This window comes from Lottia gigantea (genome assembly GCF_000327385.1).
Source record: "Lottia gigantea unplaced genomic scaffold LOTGIsca_5, whole genome shotgun sequence".
NCBI classification, from domain to species: Eukaryota; Metazoa; Mollusca; class Gastropoda; family Lottiidae; genus Lottia; species Lottia gigantea.
This window is the reverse complement of record NW_008709715.1, coordinates 5,045,847-5,073,778: the sequence shown is the minus strand read 5'-3', so window position 1 is coordinate 5,073,778 and position 27,932 is coordinate 5,045,847. Positions and strand designations below refer to the sequence as shown.

The window sequence follows — 27,932 nt, the reverse complement described above, 5'->3', positions numbered from 1 at the left end:
ATTTATAGTATGAGTCCTGAAGAACTGTATGACGGAATATATTGGGGGAAATATTACGCCACTCTTCCTATGATTTGTATGTGAATCACGGAACTGTGTCGTACATGGAAATCAGCTGATTATTTGGATCATTGCCAACTGTTATTTCTCCTAGTAGTAAGAATAGTGTGTGGTTTGAAGTTCAATTGGAAACACTTGAAGCAGTTTCCTCTATTGAAGTGCTAGTGGTTTGTGTTCTATTTCAGGAATTTATTTTTGTATTCTGGGAAGTCGTAGGTTCAAACAAATTTGTGGTGATTTTTCACTAAATTGGAACTTAAAATTCCAGAGAAATGTTTTCAAGAGGATTATAAATGATGGTAAATTTCTCAGTTGAAACTGTTATTTCTATGATGTAATTGAGAGAAGATGTAACTTATTCTACAAGAACATGGATCTGTTATATAACTATTGGATTATAAGTTTCTATGTAATATGTATATTGTTTATACCTATGGTAAGTGATCATATATTAAGTGAAAGCATATCTTCTTCACAAATTTTCATTAATTTTTACTTTTACTTTATAAATTTTTTTTATGTAAGATAAATTTTAATCAGAAGGAACATGGGGCAAGTTGCAAAGAAATAAATTCCATTCAATTATAATAATTCTTCATTGAAATGTCAACCATGACTTCATGTGATTTAATCTATGATATTTGTTTTACCTGTGCCAGAATCGGAACTTAGAAGCAGCAGAACCTAACTAAGATTTTCATAGACTGACTAAAATGGAAGGCACTCAAGTTAAGTGGATAGAACTTGTGTTTTCATTTAATTCCTTTATTTTGAAAGCATGGCATCAAAAAGAAATAAAGATAGTGATATGTCAATAATACATGTATTAAATTACAATATATGACATATTTATAGAACCACCTGTCTATCAGGCAGATACCACACCTGTCTACTGGTCCAATATCATTCAAACATCTGTTTATTACTGTAATAGCAATGTGTCACTAGTGTTTATTTTTATAAAACTGCACATTATAAACAATGTTTATCATCATAACACATGGTTAACAACATTTAAAATGAAATTTGGCTATTTGTCAAAATTTTATGTTTTAAATGATTTGAGATCTAAACTCTTTTTTAGATGTTTATAGTTTACCCACTATCAATTATTGCAGATGATGTGTCAAACTGTTTGGAATAAGTTAACAAAATTTGTACCATTTTTGTTGTTTTCTTTGTATTTGCTGCCTGACTACAAAATACAAGTTTTTGAGAAACCAGGTCCTGACCATTTGCTCTTAACCAATCCCTTACAGGATGTAGTTGACTTTCATGAGAACTCAACCCCCCTTCTCTAACAATGAGAGGATGGGAGGTTTCAGGTAACAGTTTGTAAAGTTTAGTGTCATCATTTTATTACAATCTGCCCATCCTAACAACTTCTTAAAAAATTGGAGAATAACAGCTTTGTTAAAGAAAATGAAAAAGAATGGAATGAACTTATATCTGATAATGATGTTAAAAAAAGAAGGTTGTCTTGTCTATATTATCAAACTTTATGTACAGGTAGTTATCAAGGTCTTGTCATTACAATTAACTGGGAATGTTAAATGTGTGAAAAATAAAAAAGAAATATGAATTGGGATTGTTAACTATTGAATTTTTTCAGTACAAAGATAAAGGAAGCCAATTTTGTAAATCCTGAAGCTTATCATTTTATTAAAGGGGATTTTGGGTTAAGTTGATAAATTAAGTAAAATAATTATCATTTCCTGCAGATGTTCTAAATCAATCAATATGATTTATAATAACCCTTCTTTAATTATGTAATTGACAATGAAACAATTAGTGAACAATTTATTTGGCATTTTTTTTATTTGTTGACTTGAAGCATTTTGTTCAAAGTAAGAAGAAAAATGAAATAAAAAACAAAATTATAACATAACATGAGTTACCTTGATTAATCTTGTCCTAATTAGTCCTGTACTATTTGAGCTCCAGAATGTCTGGCTTTGAGTTTGGTCCTTTAAGGACTCTTTTATTCAGAAGCTACATTTTTTTTATTTCTCTAATGTCCATACCTTATTGATATTAATTTCGCAATTGGTCTGAATTCTAGAATGTTCAGCTATGAAAGTTATTTAAGACCTGCAATGCAACTCAAGCCATCTTGAGTGTATTATAAAATCTGCTGTGGTACTATAAAAGTCAGTACTAGTATTAAATCTAACTAGGGTATTAATTATTAAAATATTAATGAATGGTTATTAGATTTATTGATATTCAGCTCCATTATAGTGTTCTCCTCATTATACATAATTTATAGATAGTAATTATTGTTTATAGATGGTAGCTATTATTTTATAAATAATGGTAGCTATTGTTTTATAAATGATGGTAGCTATTATTTTATAAATGATGGTAGCTATTGTTTTATAAATGATGGTAGCTATTGTTTTATAAATGATGGCAGCTATTGTTTTATAAATGATGGTAACTAATGTTTTATAAATAATGGTAGCTATTGTTTTATAAATGATGGTAGCTATTGTTTTATAAATGATGGTAGCTATTGTTTCATAAATGATGGTAGCTATTGTTTTATAAATGATGGTAGCTATTGTTTTATAAATGATGGTAGCTATTGTTTTATATATAATGGTAGCTATTGTTTTATATATAATGGTAGCTATTGTTTCATAAATGATGGTAGCTATTATTTTATAAATGATGGTAGCTATTATTTTATAAATGATGGTAGCTATTGTTTTATAAATGATGGTAGCTATTGTTTTATAAATGATGGTAGCTATTGTTTCATAAATGATGGTAGCTATTGTTTTATAAATAATGGTAGCTATTGTTTTATAAATGATGGTAGCTATTGTTTTATAAATAATGGTAGCTATTGTTTTATAAATAATGGTAGCTATTGTTTTATATATGATGGTAGCTATTGTTTTATAAATAATGGTAGCTATTGTTTTATATATGATGGTAGCTATTGTTTTATATATAATGGTAGCTATTGTTTTATATATGATGGTAGCTATTGTTTTATAAATGATGGTAGCTATTGTTTTATAAATGATGGTAGCTATTGTTTTATAAATGATGGTAGCTATTGTTTTATAAATGATGGTAGCTATAGTTTTATAAATGATGGTAGCTATTGTTGTTTCATAAAGCTGTGTCTATATAACAACTTTTTAACGTCACATTGCTGATTAGAAATGAGCTGACACATCAGTTTGAGTGATGAATAATTTCTTAAGCACAACAATGTAATTTAGTTCAAGCCTGTAGGTGGCAGTACATTATCAGGAAGTATAATTATGGAGAAATCATCAGAATTCTGTCACTGACGTCTGATAATGCCACAAGTCAAATGTGATGACATCATGATCTATTTTAGCAGTCGTCTAAAGATCAATGATTGAAAGTTCACTTCTGATTTAATAGAGAATGTAGAACTGTTTTTCCAAATTCCAAGTAATCGATAGCCTATATATCAATATCTGCAAAATTTTTTAATTTCCCCGATACATACATTTATATATTGTCTCACATCAAATATATGTATAGGTTAGTATCACATTATTCTGGAATTTGTAGAAAACCTCTTTTTTCTCTTCATAAATCGAGTACATCACATGTCCTTGCAAAATTAACAGTCTTCAGGCTTGGGAAATCCTTCTTCCACCTCCGCCTCTTTGTTAATCCTTAACTAAAAGTATAAGCCTATCCATTACTAGTTGCTTGATATATTATCAGCTTATCTAATTATATATTATTATCTATTGGGGGTGTTTTTTTTAATTGATTCTATGTAATTTGATACATACATGTAGGCTTTATGATCTAATTACTAGTAAGATTATATATCACATTAATTGTCTACATGATAATTTGAATATCCTAAACTATGTTAATTGAATTATGTGGTATTGGATTTTAAGGGATTGTTTGATTACCCATTTTTGAGTGAGTGATCCTTGCACATTTTGTATACAGAACAATTATCAGTTGTGGTGCAGAAGACTAATCAATGTATGAACAATGTTGCAGACAAGTGCATTTCAAGTTTCAAAGTTCTCACTGACAATGATTGAAATGTTCCTGATTTGGACTATCATTGTGTTTAATTAGCTCAGTTATAAGAATATGTTTCCATGGCAATATAGTTGGATACTAATAATAGTCATATTAAAGATGTCTCCTGTAAGTCTTATTTCTTTCTCTAATAATCCATTAGTAATGAAATGATTGATTTTATTTAACATTTAGGTCAAAGAGATGGTTTCCAGGTCTTTGATTTCAGTGCTATTTCCTGTAAATGAAACTTCCCCTAAATTGGTCATTTGATATAAATGTCTTTGTGCCCAGAGCTTTAGAAGTAATCAGGAATTCTGAGGAGGTTTTATGAACTATAAAGATAATGTTAGTGGTTTAGAATAGTAAACTATGGCTTAGATTAGGAGAATATATGCTATCACACAGTATTTCAAGAAAGCCTTGAAGCTACAAGTTGGTTATGTATAAGTAGTTTTTACACTATTGAATATTCATGTAGAACTATTACCCCTTAAAGATTTGAGTTTAATTAATGTTATTGTTAATTATTTTGGCCATCTTAAAAGAAGTTTTGTTGGGTACCTTTATTAGTATGTTACAGACTATGCACATTTAAGAATCTTCAGCTCTGAAGAGTCACAAGTGAATTGAATCTGCCATCTTAACTGTGCAGAAATGAATGACTGATTCACCTCAACGACCATTCAGATTTAAAATGATCTTGAAGATGTCCTTTGAGTTTAAAAGAGGAGGCAGATGAAGACTCATTAGATACAGGAGGATTTTTACATTTTTCAGTAGAAATATTAAAGCAGAAAAAAATGTTAACCTTCATGTTCTTTTATCATTTATTAAATTTAAATGTAAATTATTAGCATTCCTACAAGTTGACTGAATTGTAAGATATCTATAAGACTGCAGTGGGCCCTTTTGACAGAGATTTGGATTGTCATCTGTGAGTGAATTTGTTACTGTCAGTTGAGATTAAGTATAAAGTTTTGAAGTAAAGTTGATAAATATGTCTGAGATAAAAGAACAGAGACATGTCTTTCATCCTTTCATACATTCTGTAGGTAAACATGAAAGTAACATGATTCTACACAGGAGGGGTAGAACTGAACACAAAATATTTATCTATGATAAGAATTGCCTCCCCTTGGAGATAATGAACTTTGATTGATCAAAGTAAAGAAACATACAAAGAAAAGATTAAAATCTGATTCTTAGGGTCAATAATGTTGAAGGAGTGGTTATCATTTATGGCTTAAGTAGTGTAGGATCAGCTTTTTTGATTTGTCACAAGCTGTGCTTCACATTTTTTAAAGTTCTATTTCTTTATAAAAAATAACAGTAATAATAATTTAAGGAACAGGTTAAGTCATTCTTGTAACTTTGCATCTGGGTTTGTCAACCTTGTGACAACTTACAGCTTATTGGGTATTGTTATATATATATCCCACAATAGTAAATAGATTTTAGAAACAACTATGTTAAAATGAACTAAAGTAAGATAACTCTTTAATGCTTATATTTAAAATAAGTTATTGCACCAAGTGTGATAAATGATCATCATGTTAAAACTAGTATATAGACAGTAAATGATTAGTGTGTTATGGTGAAATGATAATCCAAAAGAATTAATTCTTAGAGGGTAAAGTGTTCTGAAATGAACTATGACTTTTTAAAATATTGCTTCCTACATACAGAATACCAGTTTTAATTTACTTTTTTTTTAACTCTGGATCCCACAATAGTGTACAAAGTGTCATTAGGTAGTATTTTTTGTCCATTGGCTCATTGATGACTTGAAGAAAAGAACATATTATATCAGATTTTAAACCAAATGTACATGATATGATATAAGATATTACATACTGTATCAGATGTGCATATTACCATATTAACACAAATATCCTAAAAAATTGATTAAAGTATTTAGTTACTGTTACATAGTCTGGTCTTATTGATTCTATATTATTTACCATAGTCAACAATCATAGGTTATAAGTTTGATTGAAACCTCCTAGGAGTTCAAATTTATTTAAAAACCAACAATGAACTAAGATTTGTTTAGAAAAAATTGCAAAGAATTTGAACTAAAATTTGTTTAAAACCTACTAAAGACAGAGATTCTAACAAGGTTTCCAAGTCATATGTGATAGTTGCAATAGTGGTGTCATTATCTAGTCAAGCTGTACTATTACAGCAATCACAACACATATCTGACAGAAAATTCAAATGGTGCAAATAAATGCTATGATTGCCCCAGATACACATACAAAATCTAGAGAATTGCTTTTGAATCTCTTTGAATTTGATTGAAAACCTACAAGAACTTTGATTAAAGACCTACAAGGAGTTACAAGTCTGATTGGAAGCTGCTGAGTAATGGTTTCTCATCATATGTCTGTCTGTGATTCCTGAAATTGTCTCTTAGTCTAGACTCTTGACTCTGTATGATTAATGTCATTTGAATGTGCCAATTCTAAGATGATTTTTGGGAATCCCTTGTGGTGTTCTGATATTTTTGATGATCCCAATTGGATGTTTATTATAATCCCAATAAGCTTCTTTGTTATGATAATTCTTAGCATTAGAATATTTGTGTGACAGAGAATGAGAAATGATTATTTTTCCTTTTTCTACTTTCAGGTGCTATTAGATAAATGTGAAAATTTAAACAAGTGCCATTTAGTAGCAGGAACAGAAACATTTCAACAAGACCCCTGTCCTGATACATCTAAATATCTTGAGGTTCATTATCAATGTAGACCAAGTAAGTCCATTTTACCTTATAAGTTTCGTGATACGTGCCTTATTGTCGTGTGCTTAGAGACCTCGAATAGATGGTACATTGACAACCATAGATGCAAACTGGTATTTGGTACTCAATACAGGGAAATGCATTGTCTTTTGAGGCAATATTGACTACAATGTGATTATGGTGATGGGACTCCAGTTCCAATGTACTGTTGTAGTGGTCTCAAGCTTAAAGTTAAATAGCGAATGATCTATATACATAATGATACATCAAATATGAAAGTATTATTTACGCTCTTAATGTCATGTGATGTCCACCATGTAATGACCATCATATATAATGGTAGATGTAGGTATGTTTCATCATTAGAGAGTTAATGATACACCAGTTTAATAATGACCTTTCTGTATAATGATAACTAGGGGTATATAGAAACTGATCAAAGACCAATTGGAAGTTAATGATGTATTATTATAATATACAGTATTATTATCTTTAGTACATTGGTCATACTCAAATAAATCTATTGACAAAAACTGACCTTCAACTTACCCCCTTCTCTAAATTACACCTCATCATGTGGTGAAATTAGCTTTCAAATTGATGGCTGATCACTAGTACAAATGAGGCCTTAAGACACCAAATTTTGATTTGAAGACCATTTTGAAAAGATGTTTTCAATCCTCTCTCTGTATAGCTTTACATGTCTTGGATCAAGTATGATATATTAAAAATATAGCTAAGATAAAGAACAATGTAGAAATTGATATTAAAATTGGCAGGGATTATTGATGTTGTTATTACTGTAAGGAGGAACATTTTACAGTACTTAAAAACAGAAATGTATTCATGAAAGGTACTTGAATTTTGACATTTCCCAGATTGTTACCAAGAGCCAATGTTTAAAGTCTGACAATTTTTTTCGTATCTGAAAAAAAAAAGTATGATATACAGTATGGTAGAATGTCTGTTAATCCAAAACATGTTTCCTTTCACACGCATAGCATAGCCACACTCAGTAAAACTAGAACGATTTCTGAGTGATGGCCAACCAGAATCTCAACTTGAGTATGCTAAACAGCAGATCATGGTTGCATATTGTACTGTATTTTATGTTTTCACTTAATTCTTCTTTGTACTGTATCAATAATCCAAACCAGGTCCAACTAGCAATAGTTTCGGACTATGTATCTATATAGACTATTGAGAATCAATCATCATTATTATCTCTGTATAAAAGGTCAGAATATTCACATTATTTTACGAGTTAATTGATTAGAAAAAATATTGGTTGATTGATGGCTGCAAAGTTGTATAAAAAATACTCTCTAATTGATTCAATGATGTTAGAAACTTGTTACAATTCTAATATATAATGTTGTATTAAAATATATTGTTATGTGTGAAATTATAATTCAGGAATGTTGATTTGCCTTTTCCTACCAGTCATGTTTAACAAAAATCTAAATATATTCTAATTATCAAATTTGCCATAAATCTAAGCAAGATTCATTAGCATGTCTAATTTCTACGTGCCAGGTCATATGGGCAATAACTTAGAGTCTTTTTAATATCATAAGGTTGTATCTCCAGTTTCATCAGACTTACATGAAAAGGCTTTAAAATAAACAGATGAATACGAGGATGACAACATGAAACATAGTTTAACTGGATTTTATCTCACATGTTTGTTGTACTTTTGAGTTGTATTCTTGTTGGCAATAGAATTACAGATGTGAAGTCTGATGGCTGAAAAGATGTACTCCTGAAAGACAGGGCTCACTGATTTAATATTAAGAATACTTGAAGAGGTCTGAATATTATTTCAGCTTTAGTATTGACCTCTAAGCTTATTATATTTATAATTGTTAATATATAGTAACCCATGATAAAGGTTTGTAGTTATTATTTATACCAACTGTTGGAGCCTCTATTGTTATCTTCTTTATAATTCTATAGAAGTATTTTACTCAGGATCAATTAATTAATAACAGAGGATTAATGGGTCTATATTTAGATTAAACCTTATTGATTTTAACTCAAATATTGATCATTTGAAGAGAAGATTGAAAAAGCGAAAGCACTTGGGATGTCATCAAATTTTCCTGCCTGAAGAGTAATTCAAACCAGGACCATTAAGAGACTTAATTATCAATATAGGAAACAGATTCAATGGCTTACTGTCAGATTGAAACCAAATTTACATCTGTTAATAAGTAGAGCCAATCAAGCATTCAATGCAAATAAAACCCTGTGCACAATCTAATCAAGAAATTGGTTGATCATTTCATTTGTTGATTATGATAAAATGATGCTGAGAAGTCACTACCAGTATATATAATGTAGAAGATTATATATTGATGGGAGTCTAGTTCTATATTGACGTAGAAATATCTCCAGGGTGTCTGACTAGATCCATTAAATAATCTTTTTTAAATGAAATTCTCTAAAATATGAGAAGTAAAATGATATAATGCTGAAAGTCTATTTAATAATGTTGATGATAGATTGAACTCTGTCAACATTTGTTTTAAAATCAACCAGTTATAATCAGTCAATATTGGTTGACATGATATATTATCAACCAGTCTGTAGTAGTCTGATTTATTGTGGACTGGATTTCAGGTCCTGGGTTGTTTTCAGACTTGATTGCCCCATCCAGACATGAGACATGAAATCGAAAGTAAAATTCCTCATGTGAGGTATTTTAAAAGGAATTATGTTATTTTCATACATTTCTTGTACTTCTGAAGACTTTACATATATTCAAAACCCAAATCAACCCTGAAAATGACAAACATGTTTTGTTCCGAAAATGGCGCACTTGTCCCTTTAAAGATCCATTGCATATGTTGTGCTTTTAAAACAAGTTGAAATTCAGAATGCAGAAGTACTAAACTACAGGCTTTTATTGGACTGCAGTGTCTTAATATTTCAGCTTATGTATGGTAGTTTATCCTTGACAGGTTTCTTAGTTCAATGAAACAACCTTTCTTACATTAGTAATCTCCCTTCTTACCTATTTCTCACCTGGTCGTTTACTTTATGGTGGAACAGTTGGATAGAAAATCATCTATGTAGTTTAAGTGGTTGTTCTATTAAACAAGTTGTTAAGTTACTACAAAGATTGATTGGATTTGTACAGCATAATGGTGGTTGTAAGTTTTTATTGCAGTGGTTTGTGAGGGTTATTTTAAGCCTTAATAAGGTTCACAATGTTCTGGAGAGGCGTAGACATAAGCCTTTTTCCCCAATCGTGCATTAATAAAAAGGAGCACCAAAATGGGTTATAAAGAGGTTTTCTACCTTTCTTTATGTATTTGGGACTATTTATAGCTTCAATTTGCAACATTCCAATTTTCCATCAGATGTCTGTGGTTCCTGTACTTTTATGGCATCACTATAACAAAGCTGTTTAATAATACCAAATGTCCTTTGTAATATCAAATTTTTCAATGTCATGCTATCTGTGTCGCTGATGAGCATAGAAAGTTAAATAGAGCCTCTTTACCATCTCTTTTGTCAATCAGATGTGTTATTTTTCTCTTACTTTAAATGTATGCCTAAAGAAATGTATGTCTCTGTCTGTGATCCCGATGTAAAGAAGTTTTTCATATTATAAATGCAACTGAAAGAATTGTGAAACATCTGCCTTCCAGTCAAAGAAAACAGAACTCATGACAGTTCCTGTTATTTTAGTTTAAAAATAAATATGGTTTTCTGTATTATTAGTAATTTTTACAATATGTTAATCATTTAAATTGTTTAGAATATAAACTCATTGCTAAATCCTGATATTTGGAACCTAGGCCTCCCCATTTTAATTCTTAAGTAGCTTTAAAACATTGGTGTGTTCCTGAGAAGAACCTCTTTGAATGTAGAATATGATAAACCTCTGAGTCTGGAAACCATTATCAAGAATATGCTTAATATTTTGAATAAACAAATTAGATATTCTCTTCAGAGAAACATGTTAAACATATTAGAAAAATGGTCAAAGATGAACCATTGAATATCATTTCTGCAATGATGCCGAGGGCAGAGTTTAATTCTAGTGTCTTGGAGGTGTTTAGTGTTAATAACTCTGTGAAGATGATGCAACTTAGTTGGATTATATTATTTATTTTAATGGATTTAGCATGGAATTGTACCTATTTAAAGAAACTTCCTCTTGACAATCATAAAGGTTTTATAACATTTGGCTTTATAAGATTTGTGATTGTTTATTGTTTAATCTGAAATTTCAGATTGAAGTGGTTATCTCATGATATTTATCCTCCTTAATAGTCTTTTATTTTTACTAAAAAAGATGTAATTCAGTATGTTTCTTTTAGACATGTTACTCTTGTGCTGATATTTGTGAGTTGCAAACAAAGGTTTTTTCTATCAATATGATTTAATTATTTTTATACAACTTTCTATTGCAGATGAGTTTACCAGTGAATCAGTATGTGAAGGAGAAGAGATGAGATTATGGTGTAAAAGATCATCTAGAATAGCTATATATTCTGCTATGTTTGGTCGTACACCAAATGATACAAGTAGATGTCAATCTAATAAACAAGGGTTTATAGGTAAGTATTTGTTCATTTTATGATTGGATAACAACTACAAGTGCTACAAAGTTTCCAATGCTGACATTTTTCAATCTAGTTTCCTCGTGTCAGTGATAAAACTGAGGCCCTGTGTGCTATGACAGTTGGAAACTGCAGGAATAGCATGCCACTGGCAATTTCCATCCGTACGCACAGCACAGTTGCCTGTCTTCATTTCTCTAATTAAAAAAACTAACACATAAAACTCTATTTTTTTAAAGGGACAGGTAGTGAGTAAAATTTCTAGTTCGAAGTAATTTTAAAGGAATTATGTGATTTTCGTACATTTCTAGTACTTCTGAAAACTATTTACATATATTCAAGACTGAAATCAAACCCCAAAATGGCACATCTGTCCCTTTAACTGCAAAGTTTTATCAAATGATTTTAAGAAATGTCACACCCTACTCTATATTTTCTACAGTTTAAGACTAGTGTCTATTATCTAAGTTATGATACAGTCTGCTATTATATCTTTATCAGTGTAATATCAGTAGTTTAATATTCTCTAATACACACCAAGTTGTTGGAAATGTAACTGAATACTTTTGATATTGGATGTTCTTTTCTAAACAAGTTGGTATTAGTTAATCTTGACAATTTATGGTTTATTCATTGGAGATATAGTTCTTGATTTGTAATATTTGATGGAAAAAGGTTGTCCATGTGTTGTATTATTGAAAATATTTTCATGAAGGACCCCAGTTGTTGAGTGAAGGTTAATTATATTGTATTGATGATAAAATACAACAAGTGTCATCATGATACTGACTCAAACTACATGCAAATTATTTGACAATGTCTTTTTCTCATTGGTCAGTTTAAATATCTGCTGATTTCAAATCGGTTTTAAAAATTGTTTCCAATGGAGACAGTGGAAGTAGTGTAGTGAATCAAGTGTAAAGAAGACTGTCTTAAACTGACATTAGTCTTATCTTGTTACGTTTTTTATGTCATAATGATAGAAATTTTAAGAACATTGATGTATCGTCTTATCAATCAATAGTTCTTTTACAGCATAAGATGTTTCTGCAGTATTAGTATCGTATTGATGCTATTTAAAGAACAAGTGGGGTTTTAATTCTAATTCTTTGAGTGAAGGAGTATTGAAAATGCTATATTTGTCAGTCATGTATCTTAAAAACTAAAAAAAAAATGTCCTGATCAAAATTCTGAATGATTATATGCTATATGAGCAGTTATATCTTTAAAATGTTAAAAATAAACTGATCAAAGGACAGAGTGTGATACTACTGTATTTGCCAGTCATGTCTGATAAAAAACATTAAATAAACAGATCAGAGCCTACTATTGACTGTGACACATGTTAGTGAATGTAAAGGAAGGAAAGATGTAAGTGAAAGGCTAGAGAGAAAGTGTTAATATTAAGAAAGTCTTTCAATACGACAGTAGAATAGATAGCTTGAAGAACTAATCAATATTTTCACTACAATTCTAGTTCAATTCTCTTCTATAGTGTCTGACATTTTCCATCACATATGTTCATTGGAACATTAGGTCATACTCAATGTTGTTATTCATGATAACAGCAAGTTGGGCTATTTATGTGAATAAGTGGTGTAATTTCTGTGTTTAAGTTGTCAGTAGAGTTGTTATTCTATTACCATATATTACTAGTGTATTGTGTAGAGATAGTTATTATAGTGCCAATGTTTCTCATCCTAAGGTAAGTACAGTATTTGTGGGTTTTGTGTATTTTCACTAGTTTTATTGCATAGTATTGTCTTAAAGGATTTTTTTCTCTTTTGCTATTATTTAAGTTTGTGGTTGATTTAGCTAAATATTGATATTGCTTATTATTATGAACATCAGTTTCATATTTATGATTATCATAGGGAGGCCAAGTTAATGTTCGCACATCTTCGAATTTGTCTATGATCAACAGTATACTTTTTGTGCGATCAGTTTGCATCATAGGCCAAAAAATTTCAAGTTTGTGATTTCTAATACATTGTAGGCCCTATATGATTTTTTGTTAACTGTGCATATTTTGGTTAAAATGATTTCAACAATCTCTTTATTTGATTGGTCAATGACTAAAATTGATTTTGAATTAACTGTTATAAGATTTAGGGAAAAAAAGGCTTCTAGTCTGAATATTTCACACATAAATGATAATCCAACTAACCAATTTATTTTATGAGATGAAGTAATGAATGTGAATACCTTAATCTTGTTAGTTTTAGATAATAACAACCAGAACTTTGATTTAGTCTTTGTTTTCCTCTGGACATGTGGTCACTCATTAATATAAGTTTTCTTCCCAAAATATTGGAACAGAATACGTTAAACAAGTTTGACTACTAATTCAATTCAGATCCCAATTCTTGGTATTGGCGGAGCTTCTTCAGGTATTCCATCTCGGGTTTTCCTCTGTAGGATGTAGGGACTGACATGTAAAATGATTCTGAATAGAGCTTAGATTCTTTTAGCTGTATAGACTTAAAACTCTTGTCTGTGGTTGTTCAGAAATAAGAAGCTTCTGAGAGAATTTTATAATGGCAAGGTCTTTAAAAAGGAAATTCCCAATAATGTGCATTTCTGATGTCAAAACAAATGCAATATAATGAGGAGAACTGGGACATCTGTTGTTTTGCTAAACAGTTTCTTGATTCAAGTATCAATTTGAAGAATTTGGACAATTGTTGATTCCATACACTTAAAGATATGTCCATGTTGAAGATGAGGTGATGCATCTAGATTTTGTCTATTTTGCAGTGCTAAGTCTGTATATTTGTTACAATTTTTGGATATCTTTTCAACTTTTATAAGCGATATCCAGGTAAACGGACATGTACGCCTTTACAGAACACCTATTACCACTCTGCAACTCGACTTGTCATTAATTTAAGAGATTCTGCATTGCTTAGTGTTTATTTTCTATCATCAGGAAATTGAAAAGCTTTTGATTCTCTAACTACTTGTAGAGATAAAATGTAACACCAAGAATTTGAATATTTATTGATTTCCTATTCCAGTGTAGAATAAAGAGATTAAAAGGAATTCTACTCTGTAGATTATTGATAAAACTTGAGTAATGGTTTTTATTCCACTGTCACAGGAGGTATAAGCTGATTCTATGATCTGTAAATTTATGCTTAAGGAGAAAATGATTTCATATCTCAGGCCTATCATCACAATATTAGTATATTATAGTAATCAAATAAAGAATGTTTTTTATTAACCAATGTCATGCTAGAAAGACAAGGTACCAAGCAAATTATTGATGCATCCCTCTTTCATGCATACATGGAAACGTTGATGTATATTGGCTTTATTCCCATGCTCCCATCCATTAAATTTCTTGTAGACATAATAGAGCCTGCAGTTTTTATCTAATCATGATCAAATTTGGTATTGATGAATTCTCAGTCAAGTTTTAATTTGGCAATTATTGGACAGTTGTTTTTGAGTTATTGCCCTTGCTGTAGTGAAAACAGACTCAGTTAATAAAGACACTGTCATCATTTCCTACAGCTGCAGTGGGTATATGTTACCTTGTCTGGCAAGCAATCTTATCATATATAAGTGGTCATGAATCAGATTTTATCATAATTGATCTTTCTGTACTAATGCTTCATCAAAAATGCTGATCTTTTTTAGTACCACGTTAATTCCATACTTCTTGTGTTTGATAAAAGAGTTAGTATTAGAATGTAAAAACTCTCTGTGATCACCAGTTCTATTTTATAACAAAATACAGAATTACTAAGAATTGGTAAAAAAAACCATGAAAAACATCAAAACCTATCAGGTTTAAACATAATTTTGAAAGATAACAAGCCGTATTGGAGGTAAAAAAATAATATATACAATTCTGTTTTGTGATTGTTTTTTTTTAACACAATTGATTGTATTGCATAAAACATTCTTCATACAAAGATGTTATTGTTAATATAAAACATAGGATAAATTTACTGAATGAAATTTCCTTTTTAAACTGATGTTTCCTCTAAAATGTGAGATTTGCTCTTTGATTAGTTTTATTATATGAAACTGAAATAGACAGTCTACATTCTTGTCTATATTGGTAGATAGTCTTACTAGAACATATGTCTAATTGATATTGAGGTTTGTTTAAATCACCTACCAGTATACACACCTATCATTACAGAACGCATTGTTTTTTTTCATCTCTGGCAGTGTCTTAAAGAATTACAGTTAAAAAAAAAAGCATAACAGGAAAGTTGAATTTTGTGATTATTTGATGTTCTGTTTATGTCTAGTGTTCAGAAGATCACAAGTAAAACTTGTATTTGATGTTGTGTTGAACCAATATCTGTGGTGAAAGTTTCACATTTAGTGCTCCTTGAACTTGAGGGTTCTGATTTAAGGTGTTAAGGAAAGTGATCAGGAAAATACAAGGTGTGTTTAGCCTTACAAAAAATCATGTTCCATTGGATCATCACGTTGTGCTTTCATTGAAATTTATATTCAGTGTTGTGGAAGATCTGCTTGTTGCAGCTAACAACAGGAAAGTTATTAACTATTTGCTCAACTGCAGGACATAGATAAATTTTGACTAATAAAATGATTTTTAAAGGGGTTTCTGTCACTCAAATTTACAGAACAAAACGTAAAATGGCTATCTACAAGCATGTTGATTTTCTCCTTTTGAAAATAACTTCATGAATATTTATCAAGGTTTATCTTCTACAGTGAAACACATTAAAAAAAAAGTAATAGTTCTGACTTGTTGAAAAAGACGATTGCCTTCTGCCTACCATTCTCTTTATATAGAATTATAGATTTTGGCATTAACTGGGAATCATTGGCAATTTATGAGATATATAATATTATTAAATTACAGACACTTTATGCCTCATTAACTTTATAGCATGTTTAACTTTGATCAAACACATCTTACTAAGAGCTAATTAATTAGGTGAAGAATTAATAAGATGTTTTAAACATCCATCAAGAGGAAATAGAATTGACTAGGACCTAGTCAGACACATTCATGATTAATCATGTGAACACATTATTTAATTGAGATAGATTAGCTGTGAGTAGAAGTCTAGGTTGATATTGAGTAATATTATGAGGTACAATGTTATTTAAGATAGTTTGGTTGTTAGTGAATATGACTTAGATATTCAATTAACTTTACCATGGTTGCAGAAACTATATTAAACTCTTGAATTTCAAGCTTTTAGAAATTTAATTTAATTAAGTTTCATTAAAACATTAAGATATATGGAGTAGTATATCAATATAGTGTTTTAATGTAACCATACTACTTCTATATGTCTTAAAAATATTAATTCTGTTTCTATCAGGAGTATTGCCTAGAAGGGGTTCTGTCAAGGGCTCTACATGGTTTATGTGTGAGTGGTAGATTGAATCTATTTCTGGACACTTCTATATTAGATTTTTTGCCCCCTGAGAAAATTCTAACAACTAACCAATTTTGTTGAAACACTTGAATACATACACCTTTTCTTCTTATATATATTATTAGCTCCTCTGAACAATCAAGTCTGATTACGGGCCTGAGTGTTAGTAAGATTGCCCTTTGATCATCGCTCAACTATCAGATAGTTCAGCTGAATTAGAACTTATAAGGGTGCTTGCGAATTGAGGAAGAGTTGAAAATAATAAGCTCATTGCTTGCAGCATACATTGAGCACAGTTAAAAAGAAAGGAATAAGCAAAATTTTTAAACATGACTTTGTTCAAATATTCCAGTAAAGTTTTGGCAATAATAGATATGATTAGAGATCATATTACTAGAGTAATTACAGGTAGACTGATGATTGATCAAAATTGACACAAGTTATATTTTAGACATGATAGGAATGTGTAAGATATTTTGATGTATATCCCCTCATGTTGTTTGAATGCTGAAATATTTGTTGAAATTGGCGTTGGAATATGTTAATTAAGTTTTATACAGTACACTTGAACACATGGTGTAAGAGAGGGAGTAATATTTGTTTAGAGGTTATTATTTGAATTGTAAATTTCAGTATAGTGAAAATACATGTGATATATATGTCCTTGATATTTAGTTTAGTGACAAACTTTGGTGGGTAAAGTTTGATATGAATATATAATCTTAATTCTGAAATTGTATATTTGAATTTCTATAAGTTATATTTGATATTAAGTTCTGTTTGGCTGGAATGGATTGACACGTTATGTGGTGACTCATACTTTATTAATCTAAATTCTGAAATTCTATATTTGAATTTCCCAAATTTATATGTGATATTTATACCTTTGGTATTTAGAAAGTTTTGGTTTGGAAGGAATGACAAGTTACTTGATGGTTATTTGATTTGTACGATTCTTATGATGTTGTGCACTTTTGTGTGCAAAATTTGGTTTGGAGAATTGTGAATGACAATGATGAATTTACATGCCTTATGTAGTGATTTTGTAGCAACAATCAGTTTGGAATTGAATGTCATTCACAACTATGTGAGTGTTTGATAACAAACAGAGTGCCAAATTGGTTTATGAAAAAGATTCTTTCACATTGTTTATTGTCTATTTCAGATTGTAAAGCTAAGAATGTAGTAGAAGAAGTAACTAAGAGATGTCATGGTAAAAAACAGTGCTATATAGAAGCTGAAGAATATATCTTTGGTAATCCTTGTCCCTCAGGAATCAATAAATATCTTAATATTACCTATATCTGTGGTAAGTTACACTTCTTCATCCATCTTCATTAGCTCAGTTTGGAGCAAAAAAGTAGGACATTTTCTCATTCCATTACTTTTTAAAAGAACGACAAGAAACAACATTTTTATACGCCCTCATGAAATGGGGGGTGTATATTGTCGTCACCCATGTCCGTCGGTCCGTCCGTCCGTCCGTCCACAATTGCTCGTAAACACTCTACAGGGCACAATTCTTGACGGATTTTAACGAAACTTAGTATGTGTGTTTGCAATCACCCAAGGATAGACCCTATTGAAAATCAGCGAAATCGAAAAATATTTAGCATGAATTATTGCCCTTGTTAATTTTAGCTCGTAAACACTCTAGAAGGCACAATTCATGACAGATTTTGACGAAACTTGGTATGAGTGTTCGTTATAACCCAAGGATAGACCCTATTGAAAATCAGCGAAATCGAAAAATATTAAGTATGAATTATTGCCCTTGTTCTTGAAAACGCATTCAATTTTTAGCTCGTAAACACTCTAGAAGGCATAATTCTTGAGGGATTTTAACGAAACTTGGTATGAGTGTTCGTAATCACCCAAGGATAAACCCTATTGAAAATCAGCGAAATCGAAAAATATTTAGTATGAATTATTGCCCTTGTTCTTGAAAACACGTTCAATTTTTAGCTCGTAATCACTCTACAGGGCACAATACGTAATGGATTTTAACGAAACCTCGTATGAGTGTTTGTAATCACCCAAGGATAAACCCTATTGAAAATCAGCGAAATCGAAAAATATTTTGTATGAATTATTGCCCTTGTTCTTGCAAACCGTTCATTTTTTAGCTCGTAAACACTCTAGAAGGCACAATTCTTGACAGATTTTGACGAAACTTGGTATGAGTGTTCGTATTCACCCAAGGATAAACCCTATAGAAAAATCATGGAAATCGGAAAATTTTTATTCTACAAAGCAGAAGTCTAAAACAAATTTGACAACTTGATGAAATTGATCACAATCAAAACTAAACCTTTTGAAATATAAAATACAAGTTATTGCCGTTATTCTTACAAATGTGTTTGATTTTTAACTTGTGATGGCACAGTTTGTGATGGATTTGGGTATAAGTTGAATATTTCCTGGTGTCTATGTTTGCTATTTTCTAACAAATATTCAATTTCAAACAAAGCTATCAGTGGGTGTATATTACCTTGCCTGGCAAGCTATCTTTTTTACAAGGATAACAACTTAGATGCACAAGGATTCTTTCTACCAGTTGGTCCTTGGACATTGATCTTGGCATTGATCCTTCCTGGATTATCCGTACCCAATTACAACCGAGTCAACTAGAAACTAGACTTTCACATACTGATCAAGATTAGAACCCATGCTGTTTATAGAGTTTTCAAAAATATATAACAATACCAAGTCCAATGAAGAAGTTTTAAGACAGATATAACTTGGGCTTACCTAAAGTGAGGAAATGTCACATGTATAGATCAAGTATGCTTCACATACATATTATTTATTTGGGAGAATTTGTTATCTTGTGAAAAAAAATCACAATCCTGGTTTAAGCTATGGATGAGAGAAGCGATCATAAATTTAAAAGCATGATCATTTCCATGTGTTTAGGTGCAGTTCACTCAGTTGTTGTTTAAGGTATGTAGTCAATTGACTGTGACTCGAACTCTCTCTTAGTGTGGCACCAGGCCAAAATATCACATGTCATATTTATGCTATGGCTCTGAGTGTATTTCTCTGAAATGTGTTTCTGACCAATGTTATACATAGTAAGTCACATAGAAATATTTCTAAGGTGAATCAGAATAATCAGAATATCAGTCTTATCTGTTGATGATATTGAAGAAAAGCGAAGGAAAATCATGGTTTTTGTATTGGCATTCATGGCAGAACTCATTAGCTTAATTCAAATACTGGATCAAACAGTCTCTTTAGTCAAGAACGTCATATGTTAGTCCCATGAGGTTTAGTTGACATGCATTCAGTAGGTTAGTACTATCACTATAACAAATGGTAAAAAAATCTCCATTACTATTTCTACTGATTTGATTGATTGGTTGAAAGTCTATTGATTTACAGTTTAATCTGTATAAAGGTTTTCTCTATATTAAATCTTTAAACTAGGAAACAAGTTAGATTATTGTTGACAATTTAAAGCTGTAAGACGTAAAAATGTGACAAATCTTGATTGATTTTCAAGCTTAGAAATAGAAATGAAGATAAAAGTTCAACTTAAGGAATAAAAATAATAAAATGTTTTCTATAGATAAGTAAAATTAATGATGTCTGAAGGCTTTTTTCTAAAGTGGAGGATGGTTTAAGGTTCATTTCCTACATTAATGTAGGTCATCAGGTTGATGAATTTGGAATTTAAATATGCTAAGCAAGTACACAATACGTATTGTGTTACCAATCTCATCTTATTCTTTAGAAAATTCAAAAGTTAACACAACCTACATTGGCTTAATGTACTTAACTCAACTATATTATAATAGTAGTATGATAATTAATTCATTTAGTTAGTATGTCAAGTCATGAAGTCATGTGAAATTTCACACCCAAAATATTCATAGAATGTCATTATTTAACTAAATGACAAAACTAATCCACTCTGGTACGGCCCACTTATACTGTGAATGGTATAGAATTTAGAATTACACAAATGCCTTGATATGTTTTGGAATTCTTTCTGAATTAGGTTTAAAATAGTGAAGGTATTTAGATCAATTTTTTTTTTCAGTTTTCATTCAGAAAAATGTGAATGTTTTGGTCAAAAGGAATTCTTCTTTATAATACCTTATTTGTATAAGTTGAAAGACACATTGAATTGATGTTCACTTGTAGACATTAGATACTATCTTATTCTTATAGAAGAAATCAGTTTATCAATTGAATTATTTGATTAGCTGCAAAAATTAATTTAAAATAAAGGTTTTATTCAGCATTAAAGAAAATATCTTGAGTTATTTTAGAATAGATTTAAAACTATTGCCAGAAACAAGATTAAGTTAACTGTTGTATTAGAATTACAGGTATAAGTGATGACAGAATGGAGTTTCTGGAAACTATATTATCAAAGTGGAATTATTCCAGTTACACAAGGTTACTTGTTAAAGATTTCTTTTAGAACTTGCAGAGATAAACAAATGTAAAATATAATCTCAATTGTTTAGGAATTGTTATTAGAATAGATTTGTTTACTGTAGAAAAATTTAAACTCTTATTTCAACTGGATTGTGAGTACTAATATTGCTGTTGTCATTTTCCATTCAGTAGCTGTTAAGCTTCTGAGGTTCTTGATGTTTTTTGATTTTAGCTGCATTACAAAACAACTTTGAGGATCTTCCCCCTTTTGTATTACCTGATGCCACTCTACTCTGTGTTTGTCAACTTTGCTTGCTGAGTTGCTGACTATTTGGCTTCTATATTGGATTCCTCAACAAAGTTTCTATTCATTCTGGAGAGCAAAAACAGGATTTAAAGGACCGTTTTCTTGCATTTAAATTCCTAGCCTCGAATATCTTTATATTTCAGTTCCTAAAAATATTCTAAAGAAATTACGGAGAAGAGGAAATCGACGGAAAAAGAAAAAAGATGAGAAATTGATAACATCAACTGTATCAGCTGATAGTATAACTACTAAATCTATAAATAAACCGTCCATAACGCCCCCACCAATTTACCAGAAACCAAGTACTAGTAAACCTGAACTAGTACCAGCAGGTAACACTACATGTGGGTATAACATCTACTACAGCATGTTATTTAAATCCCCATCCTTTTTTAGTTATCACTCATTTATTAGTTTATATCATTGGTTTTCAAATATTTCAAGTTTTTGTGGAAACGTATATAAGATGAGTCTTGTCAGAAGAATTGGTTCTTGTTTGAAACAAAATGTCAAAATATTTGAAAACCAGGTATGTATTATATATTAGATATCATGTAATACTTTAAAATCATGGATTTGGGTCATCTTCATTAAATAACTGTTCACAAATTCTTATTTTGTTCATATTGATGTGTTCTGAAATAGTTATAAAAATTCATATCTTTATATACCACATGCATGTTTGTTCTCCTCAATTTAAATCACCAATTTTATCATATTCCTATCATAATATTAGTTGTATAGCTCAATATTGGCTCCAAGAATCATCTCATGCTTGAATTACCATACCCTGCTCATAATAATATTAACATTCCTTCTGGGTTAAAATCATCTTGCAAGTTGCTGGTTATTAGTGGTTAAGTTATATTTTATAAAGTGAATTTGGCAAGTCAGACTATATAGCTATATGTGATGATGTTTTTAATAATATGATATTTTGATTCTCACATTAAAACGGAGGTGAAAATAGAAAGCTTGAATTCGACAACACTAACTGGGTGTGATTTTTATATCGTAGGATAAAATATAGTCATTTGAGAAGATGTGTATCTTAGTTTGTCATAGTGCTTGATGTCATCATGTCATCATTTGCGATATTATTGAAAATGGTAGTTGTGAATTGAAAGTTTAGTCAGGGATATGATTTTAACAACATTTAAAAGCTGAAAGCACATATAAGAAAAATCACAATGGAATTTACTAGTCAGTGAGTGAGAGTCTGAAGACTTTGTCTACGTCAGCAAATTATTCCAGTTGTGTAAATGGGTTTTAGCAGTTAGTTTGAGAAAGGCCATACAATTGCACGAGCAGGTTGAAGGACCTTTGAAATTCAAGTTGTCAATCTTGCGAAATAGAATGAATCTTCATTTTTAAAAGTAAATTAGATAAGATAATTTCATTCAATAAAACTTGAACATTACTGTAGTTTAAGTGCTAAAAGTCTTGTCACATAAATCTAATAATCTTGAACAACCTTAAGGCCATACCAAAATAATATTCTGTTCGTCGGGAATTCCGTACCCGATTTTCCGTAATCGAAATTTTATTTTTAAAATTAAAAAATAATATTCCGTATGTATTAAAAGAGCTCCCGTATGTAAAATTTTGAAAAAAGAATTTTTAATTTAAAAAAAAAAATTATATACCTCTAATTTGATCAGATAACATGATTGTTTAGCTCTCATTTTTAGTTTGATTTTTATTTCTCTAAGCCTAAAATTTGGTAGCGGGAGTAACAAATTGCGCCCTCTATTTCCGTTTGTCAGTTTGTGGACATCTTGCGACAATTATAGTAGAACATGTTCTAGCTGTTGAAAGAGTGAGTTCGTACAGTAGTTTAGGCCCTTCGCTGAAGCAAGAATGTTTTCTCGACGACCGAACGCATCGAAATTCCGGAAGTTGATAATTATCAGAAATAGGCATGGCCGATGCAGTGCTAGAATTAATATTTGTATTTTTCTTTTTTACCAAAATGATTTTAGTAATCAAAATTAGGTCACACCAGAAACTTATTTTGCCATACATGGCGTTTGATGTTGAGCCTGAAAACAATTTTAAAGATGTTTATGATCTGGCATCTGCAGGAATTCAATCGTGCATATCACAGATCCCAGAAAAAGTGTACATCAAGGACAATATGGAAAAATCATGCGGTGTCTTAGTTACACTTTTGTTGAAAATTTCTCTGTGTGATGAACTGAAATCCAAGTTTGTGGACTTTTTAATTAACTTGCCTTCTCATTCTTCGTCTGAAGAACCTGTTTGTAATACTTCCAAAAGTGATAAAAATGTGTTCAATTTTATGATGGCATCAAGAAAGACATTAATGTTTCCTGAAAAACCTACACCACCAGTCTTTGACAAAACCTTAACTGGACCTCAAAAACTATTTTGTGATGTGCTAGATTGGTGCAAAACAATTGATGATGGCTGGTCAAAAGACCAGTTAATCTGTGCAAAAGAAATTTTGTGGAAGATTACAAATTTTTTGTGGTATGTCGATATGCACCATGACAAATTTAAAACAGCTAGTTGTGCCATACCAAAATGTTTTGAAGCCTTTACACCATAAATAAATACTATTAATTGTTATTTTAACTGAATACATTCAAAATCATCCATGCTGGAAAATTTTAATGGTACGAAGGGACATTTTTTTTTTTTAAAATTAAAAAATATTATATCGCACCAACCAAATCAATGATTACTAACTTTTAGACATTTTTTTTTTAAATTAAAAAAAAAATTTCATTCGCTCGTACCTTTTTTTTTTCAAATCCCGAAGAACAGAAAATTATTTTGGTATGGCCTAAGTGCACATTTTAATATCTGCATTGAATAATTGAAAAAAAGTAAAAGACATAATTGAAGATTGATTTCATGTAGAAGTTAGTAGTAGACATTAACTAGAATTCTCTGATAGAGGTTGAGTTAAAAAGAATTCATTAAGAATGAAAGAAAGGGATATTGATTAGCTGTCTAATAAGACTGATTTCATGTAGACAAAAGCTTTATGTAATCAAGAAAGTGTTCATATATTACTTGGTATAACAATTGCTACTTAAAGTTATTTCGAAACTCTGATATGACTTTAAAGGTAAAATGGTAGGGACTAATATGTTTATTCGATTTTCTAAGAGGCTCAGTTTTTAGAGAATGAAAAAGAAAGTTTTGGTCTGTTGGATATATTTTCTTCATACTTGAATGATAGATATTTCTTAAATCTGACCAATACTTTTACAATTTCTTCTGAAAGTGTTAGCGAAATTCAAAGGTCTGAAAACCTGAAAACTTTTGATGTTGGAATAAAGATTCTAATAAATGGAGTAGATGGAAAAGTTTTTGAACTTAAACGGGGATGTTTATTTTTTTAGATGCAGCTGGACCAGAGATAATAGAGAAAGATCCACACGAACCTAAAACTTATACCAAAGATAATATTGATAAGAAAGTTTTATCAGAAACAACTGATTCAACAGTCATCTGTATGAACGTCACAGCTAAAATAGACGTTGGTAGTTCCAAGGAACAAAATGCCTGGTTTGTACTCCTGCGAGAAATGTTCAATGCATGGCATTACTTAAAAGGTATGTTAAGTTAGTTTTTGGCTTAAAGATCTGTTGTGTGTCCACGGCTTAACTTGAAAAACATGGCTTGGAAGATTTGGCTAAAGACCAAAAAAATAGCAAGAATTTGAAAATTCTACATAATTGAAAAAATTCCAAATTCAACCCTCAATTATACAAGGCCTTGATAGTAATTGCAAAATGGGAAATCTTTATATGGCTAACGTTTTTGAGAAATTAGAAAGTGGTCAGCCTCTAAAAGTTTATATCAGCTATTTATCTTTTATATTTAATTTTCTATTTCAGCTAATGAAGAGCGTGTTATATTATATTTTGTGATAGCTATTTGTTTAGCAATCATACTGATGTTAACAGCATTATTAATCAAAATCGGTACAGACTTTAAACGAAGTATACGTGCTAAATTAGATGTTACCGAACCTACTCATAGTCATAATTATAATTCCCATAATCATACATCGATGGAGACGCCCATGTTAGATGGTTCAGACTCTTTAGATAGAATTGAGGTTGTGAGATTTAGTCCGCGAGGAACTTTACGTAATAATGACCCTGGAAATAGAAGTTTAAGTAATTATTATGGCTGAACTATGACTGTGTTGTTATTTGGATTCTGTTATTTATTGTGTTTTGTTCTTCAACTTGTGTTTGTTGAGTGCCATTTTAAAACTAAGTTACAGTAAGTTAGCAGATAGTGTTTCATCATGAACAGTACTGATTGGCAAAGTGTGCAGCAACCTGAGTATAGTTAACTCAAAATTACATCAAACAACAAAATCATGTTCCAAAGAAAAGAGTTTATAAAGAAATCTGCAGCCATCAGAAGGTAAATATGAAGAACATGGATAGCTCAGGAATATTTGGAAAAAAATGGGCTCCATTTCCTTTATTTAAATTGATATTAAGTTCTTGATAGAGGAAATACAAATTTATTTTGTATTTAATGCAGATAGGTATAATTCTGAAATGTCTTTTGAATGCTACATTTTAATCAGCATTAAGGCGACAGGACACCTTTGAATAGCTAGAGAAGTCCCTGAATATGGCTGTCATTGACCACCATACTCAAGCTGTAATTTAGGATGAAAATATTATCAGCATCAGAAAAATTGCAAGTGTGCGCCAGACTCTGGATATCTCCTGTGCTCTGTCTAGCAATCAGGAATGTTCTGCAGCAACTTACATTAGCATACATAATGTACATAATTTCTATTTATTGTATTTGTTATGTTTTGTATAAAAGTAGAGACCCGTTAACAACAGGTTGTGAGTCAATTATATTTAACTCTTAAATAGGTAATCAATTGGTACATGTATGCCCAGTGTAACTAGCACCAACTATACTCTGTGATAGGTGAACAATAGGTGTTTGATGCTGATTTGTATGTTTGATTTTGCAATAATAGGGCAATACAGAGGAGTATGAGATCTTGTATTATAAAACAATAAATATTGCACCAACATCTGTCAATATATTTAATGAAGTAAATCAGACTGTATAAATGGCATCTGGTATTTTTAACCAGAAAGCTATATTACTTTTATAATATAAGTTCAGAGACTTGTTTACACTGAAATAATCAGAGAATAGCCATTGATGTTTCCTGCCCTTGATATTTGTCAGATTTTCTAAACTGAACAATTCTTTCTATGGTTGACTTGATTCATGGCTAAATATAAAATGTGTCCAGATAGCTTGACATAGTGAATGAAATTGAAGCAAATTTTCAAACTTTTGCAAATTTTGTTTTCTTCATGCTGTAGTAAAATGGACATTGAATATGTCTGACTTTCTTTCAGTTATAATATTAATGATACATGTACCTTTATATACTTTTAAGCATAATAATTTATAAATTCAAACAAATTGTTTTGTGTCGTTTTCACAGAATCATTTCATTTTTGTTAATGTTTCTTAATATTTGTAATCATTTTACGTTTTTTTTACAAACTTTGTAATTGTAAATATCCATATATTTGTTATATCTTTGTTATATTTTGTGATTTTGTAAATAATTGTATATATTTATAATATTTATATTTACATTTTTAAACTGCCAAAGTTTCTTTAAGGGGGAGTGTGTGCTAACTTAATAAAACAGGAATTATGACTTAACCCTGTCTCCCAATGGCCCAGTATTTTATTTAGTACATTAAGTTAATTTTGGTTTTTAAAGTAATGTCAAAAGAGGGCGAAATCATTGTTTTATGAATTTTTTGGTTATGAATTTCAAAGACAGTCTTTAAAAGCTGTATTTCCATTTCTTAATTATAACCATTATACAAATATGTTATTTAATAAGTTAATCGTTGCGAACTCCCTAGTTAACTATATCTGGAAAAATGATTTTTCTCTAAAAGGATTTCCAGTAAAATTTCAAGATATTTGAAAGTTAGTTATAAATTTTGTATTGTAAGAAGAATCAATTTTTAAAAACTGGCCTGTATGAAGCACTTAATTAATAGGATGCTGATAATTTAGATAGTGTATCAATAATAAGACTAATCAAACCTTTATTTGAGCATCATTTTTCAAAAACAACTCAATGATAAATTTTGCTCAATTAGAAATTTGCAAATAGAGTAATTTTTAGTGTGGATTATCTTCTTAAATCCATATTTTATAATCTATTGTAATCGATCAAGTTTATTTGTATATTTTTGTATATATAATTTAATAAATGTATATCAACGACTAAGTTGTCTTGTGATTTTTGTTGAAGGTTTGTCAGAAATGTGATGAATTGAGATTGTTTGTCACCAAGCAAAAGAAGGTAATCTTGGAATATCTACAAATTTCTCATCCAAATACAGTATTTCCCTGAGATTAGTTTGTCATTCTGAGAATATTTTGGCATT

The 27,932-nt window shown here is 30.3% G+C and overlaps 3 protein-coding genes across 3 annotated transcripts; all 3 read left to right on the top strand.

Moving 5' to 3' along the window:
- Positions 1 to 2,540: 2,540 nt before the first annotated feature.
- Positions 2,541 to 3,230, top strand: LOTGIDRAFT_106239 (hypothetical protein; the record flags this gene model as incomplete). Its single annotated transcript, XM_009062107.1, has 1 exon — positions 2,541 to 3,230. A coding segment is annotated over one exon (690 nt), but the record flags the coding sequence as incomplete, so codon positions are not given.
- A 3,463-nt stretch (positions 3,231 to 6,693) lies between these two features.
- Positions 6,694 to 18,131, top strand: LOTGIDRAFT_106176 (hypothetical protein; the record flags this gene model as incomplete). Its single annotated transcript, XM_009062106.1, has 3 exons — positions 6,694 to 6,853; positions 11,266 to 11,412; positions 17,956 to 18,131. 3 exons carry the CDS (start codon positions 6,694 to 6,696, stop codon positions 18,129 to 18,131), a joined length of 483 nt encoding a protein of 160 aa, XP_009060354.1.
- On the top strand, positions 17,956 to 27,769 carry LOTGIDRAFT_210364 (hypothetical protein). Its single transcript, XM_009062105.1, has 4 exons — positions 17,956 to 18,099; positions 21,630 to 21,830; positions 24,861 to 25,073; positions 25,359 to 27,769. Exons 3-4 carry the CDS (start codon positions 24,974 to 24,976, stop codon positions 25,658 to 25,660), a joined length of 402 nt encoding a protein of 133 aa, XP_009060353.1. The 5' UTR covers positions 17,956 to 18,099; positions 21,630 to 21,830; positions 24,861 to 24,973; the 3' UTR covers positions 25,661 to 27,769.
- The last annotated feature ends 163 nt before the right edge of the window (positions 27,770 to 27,932 follow it).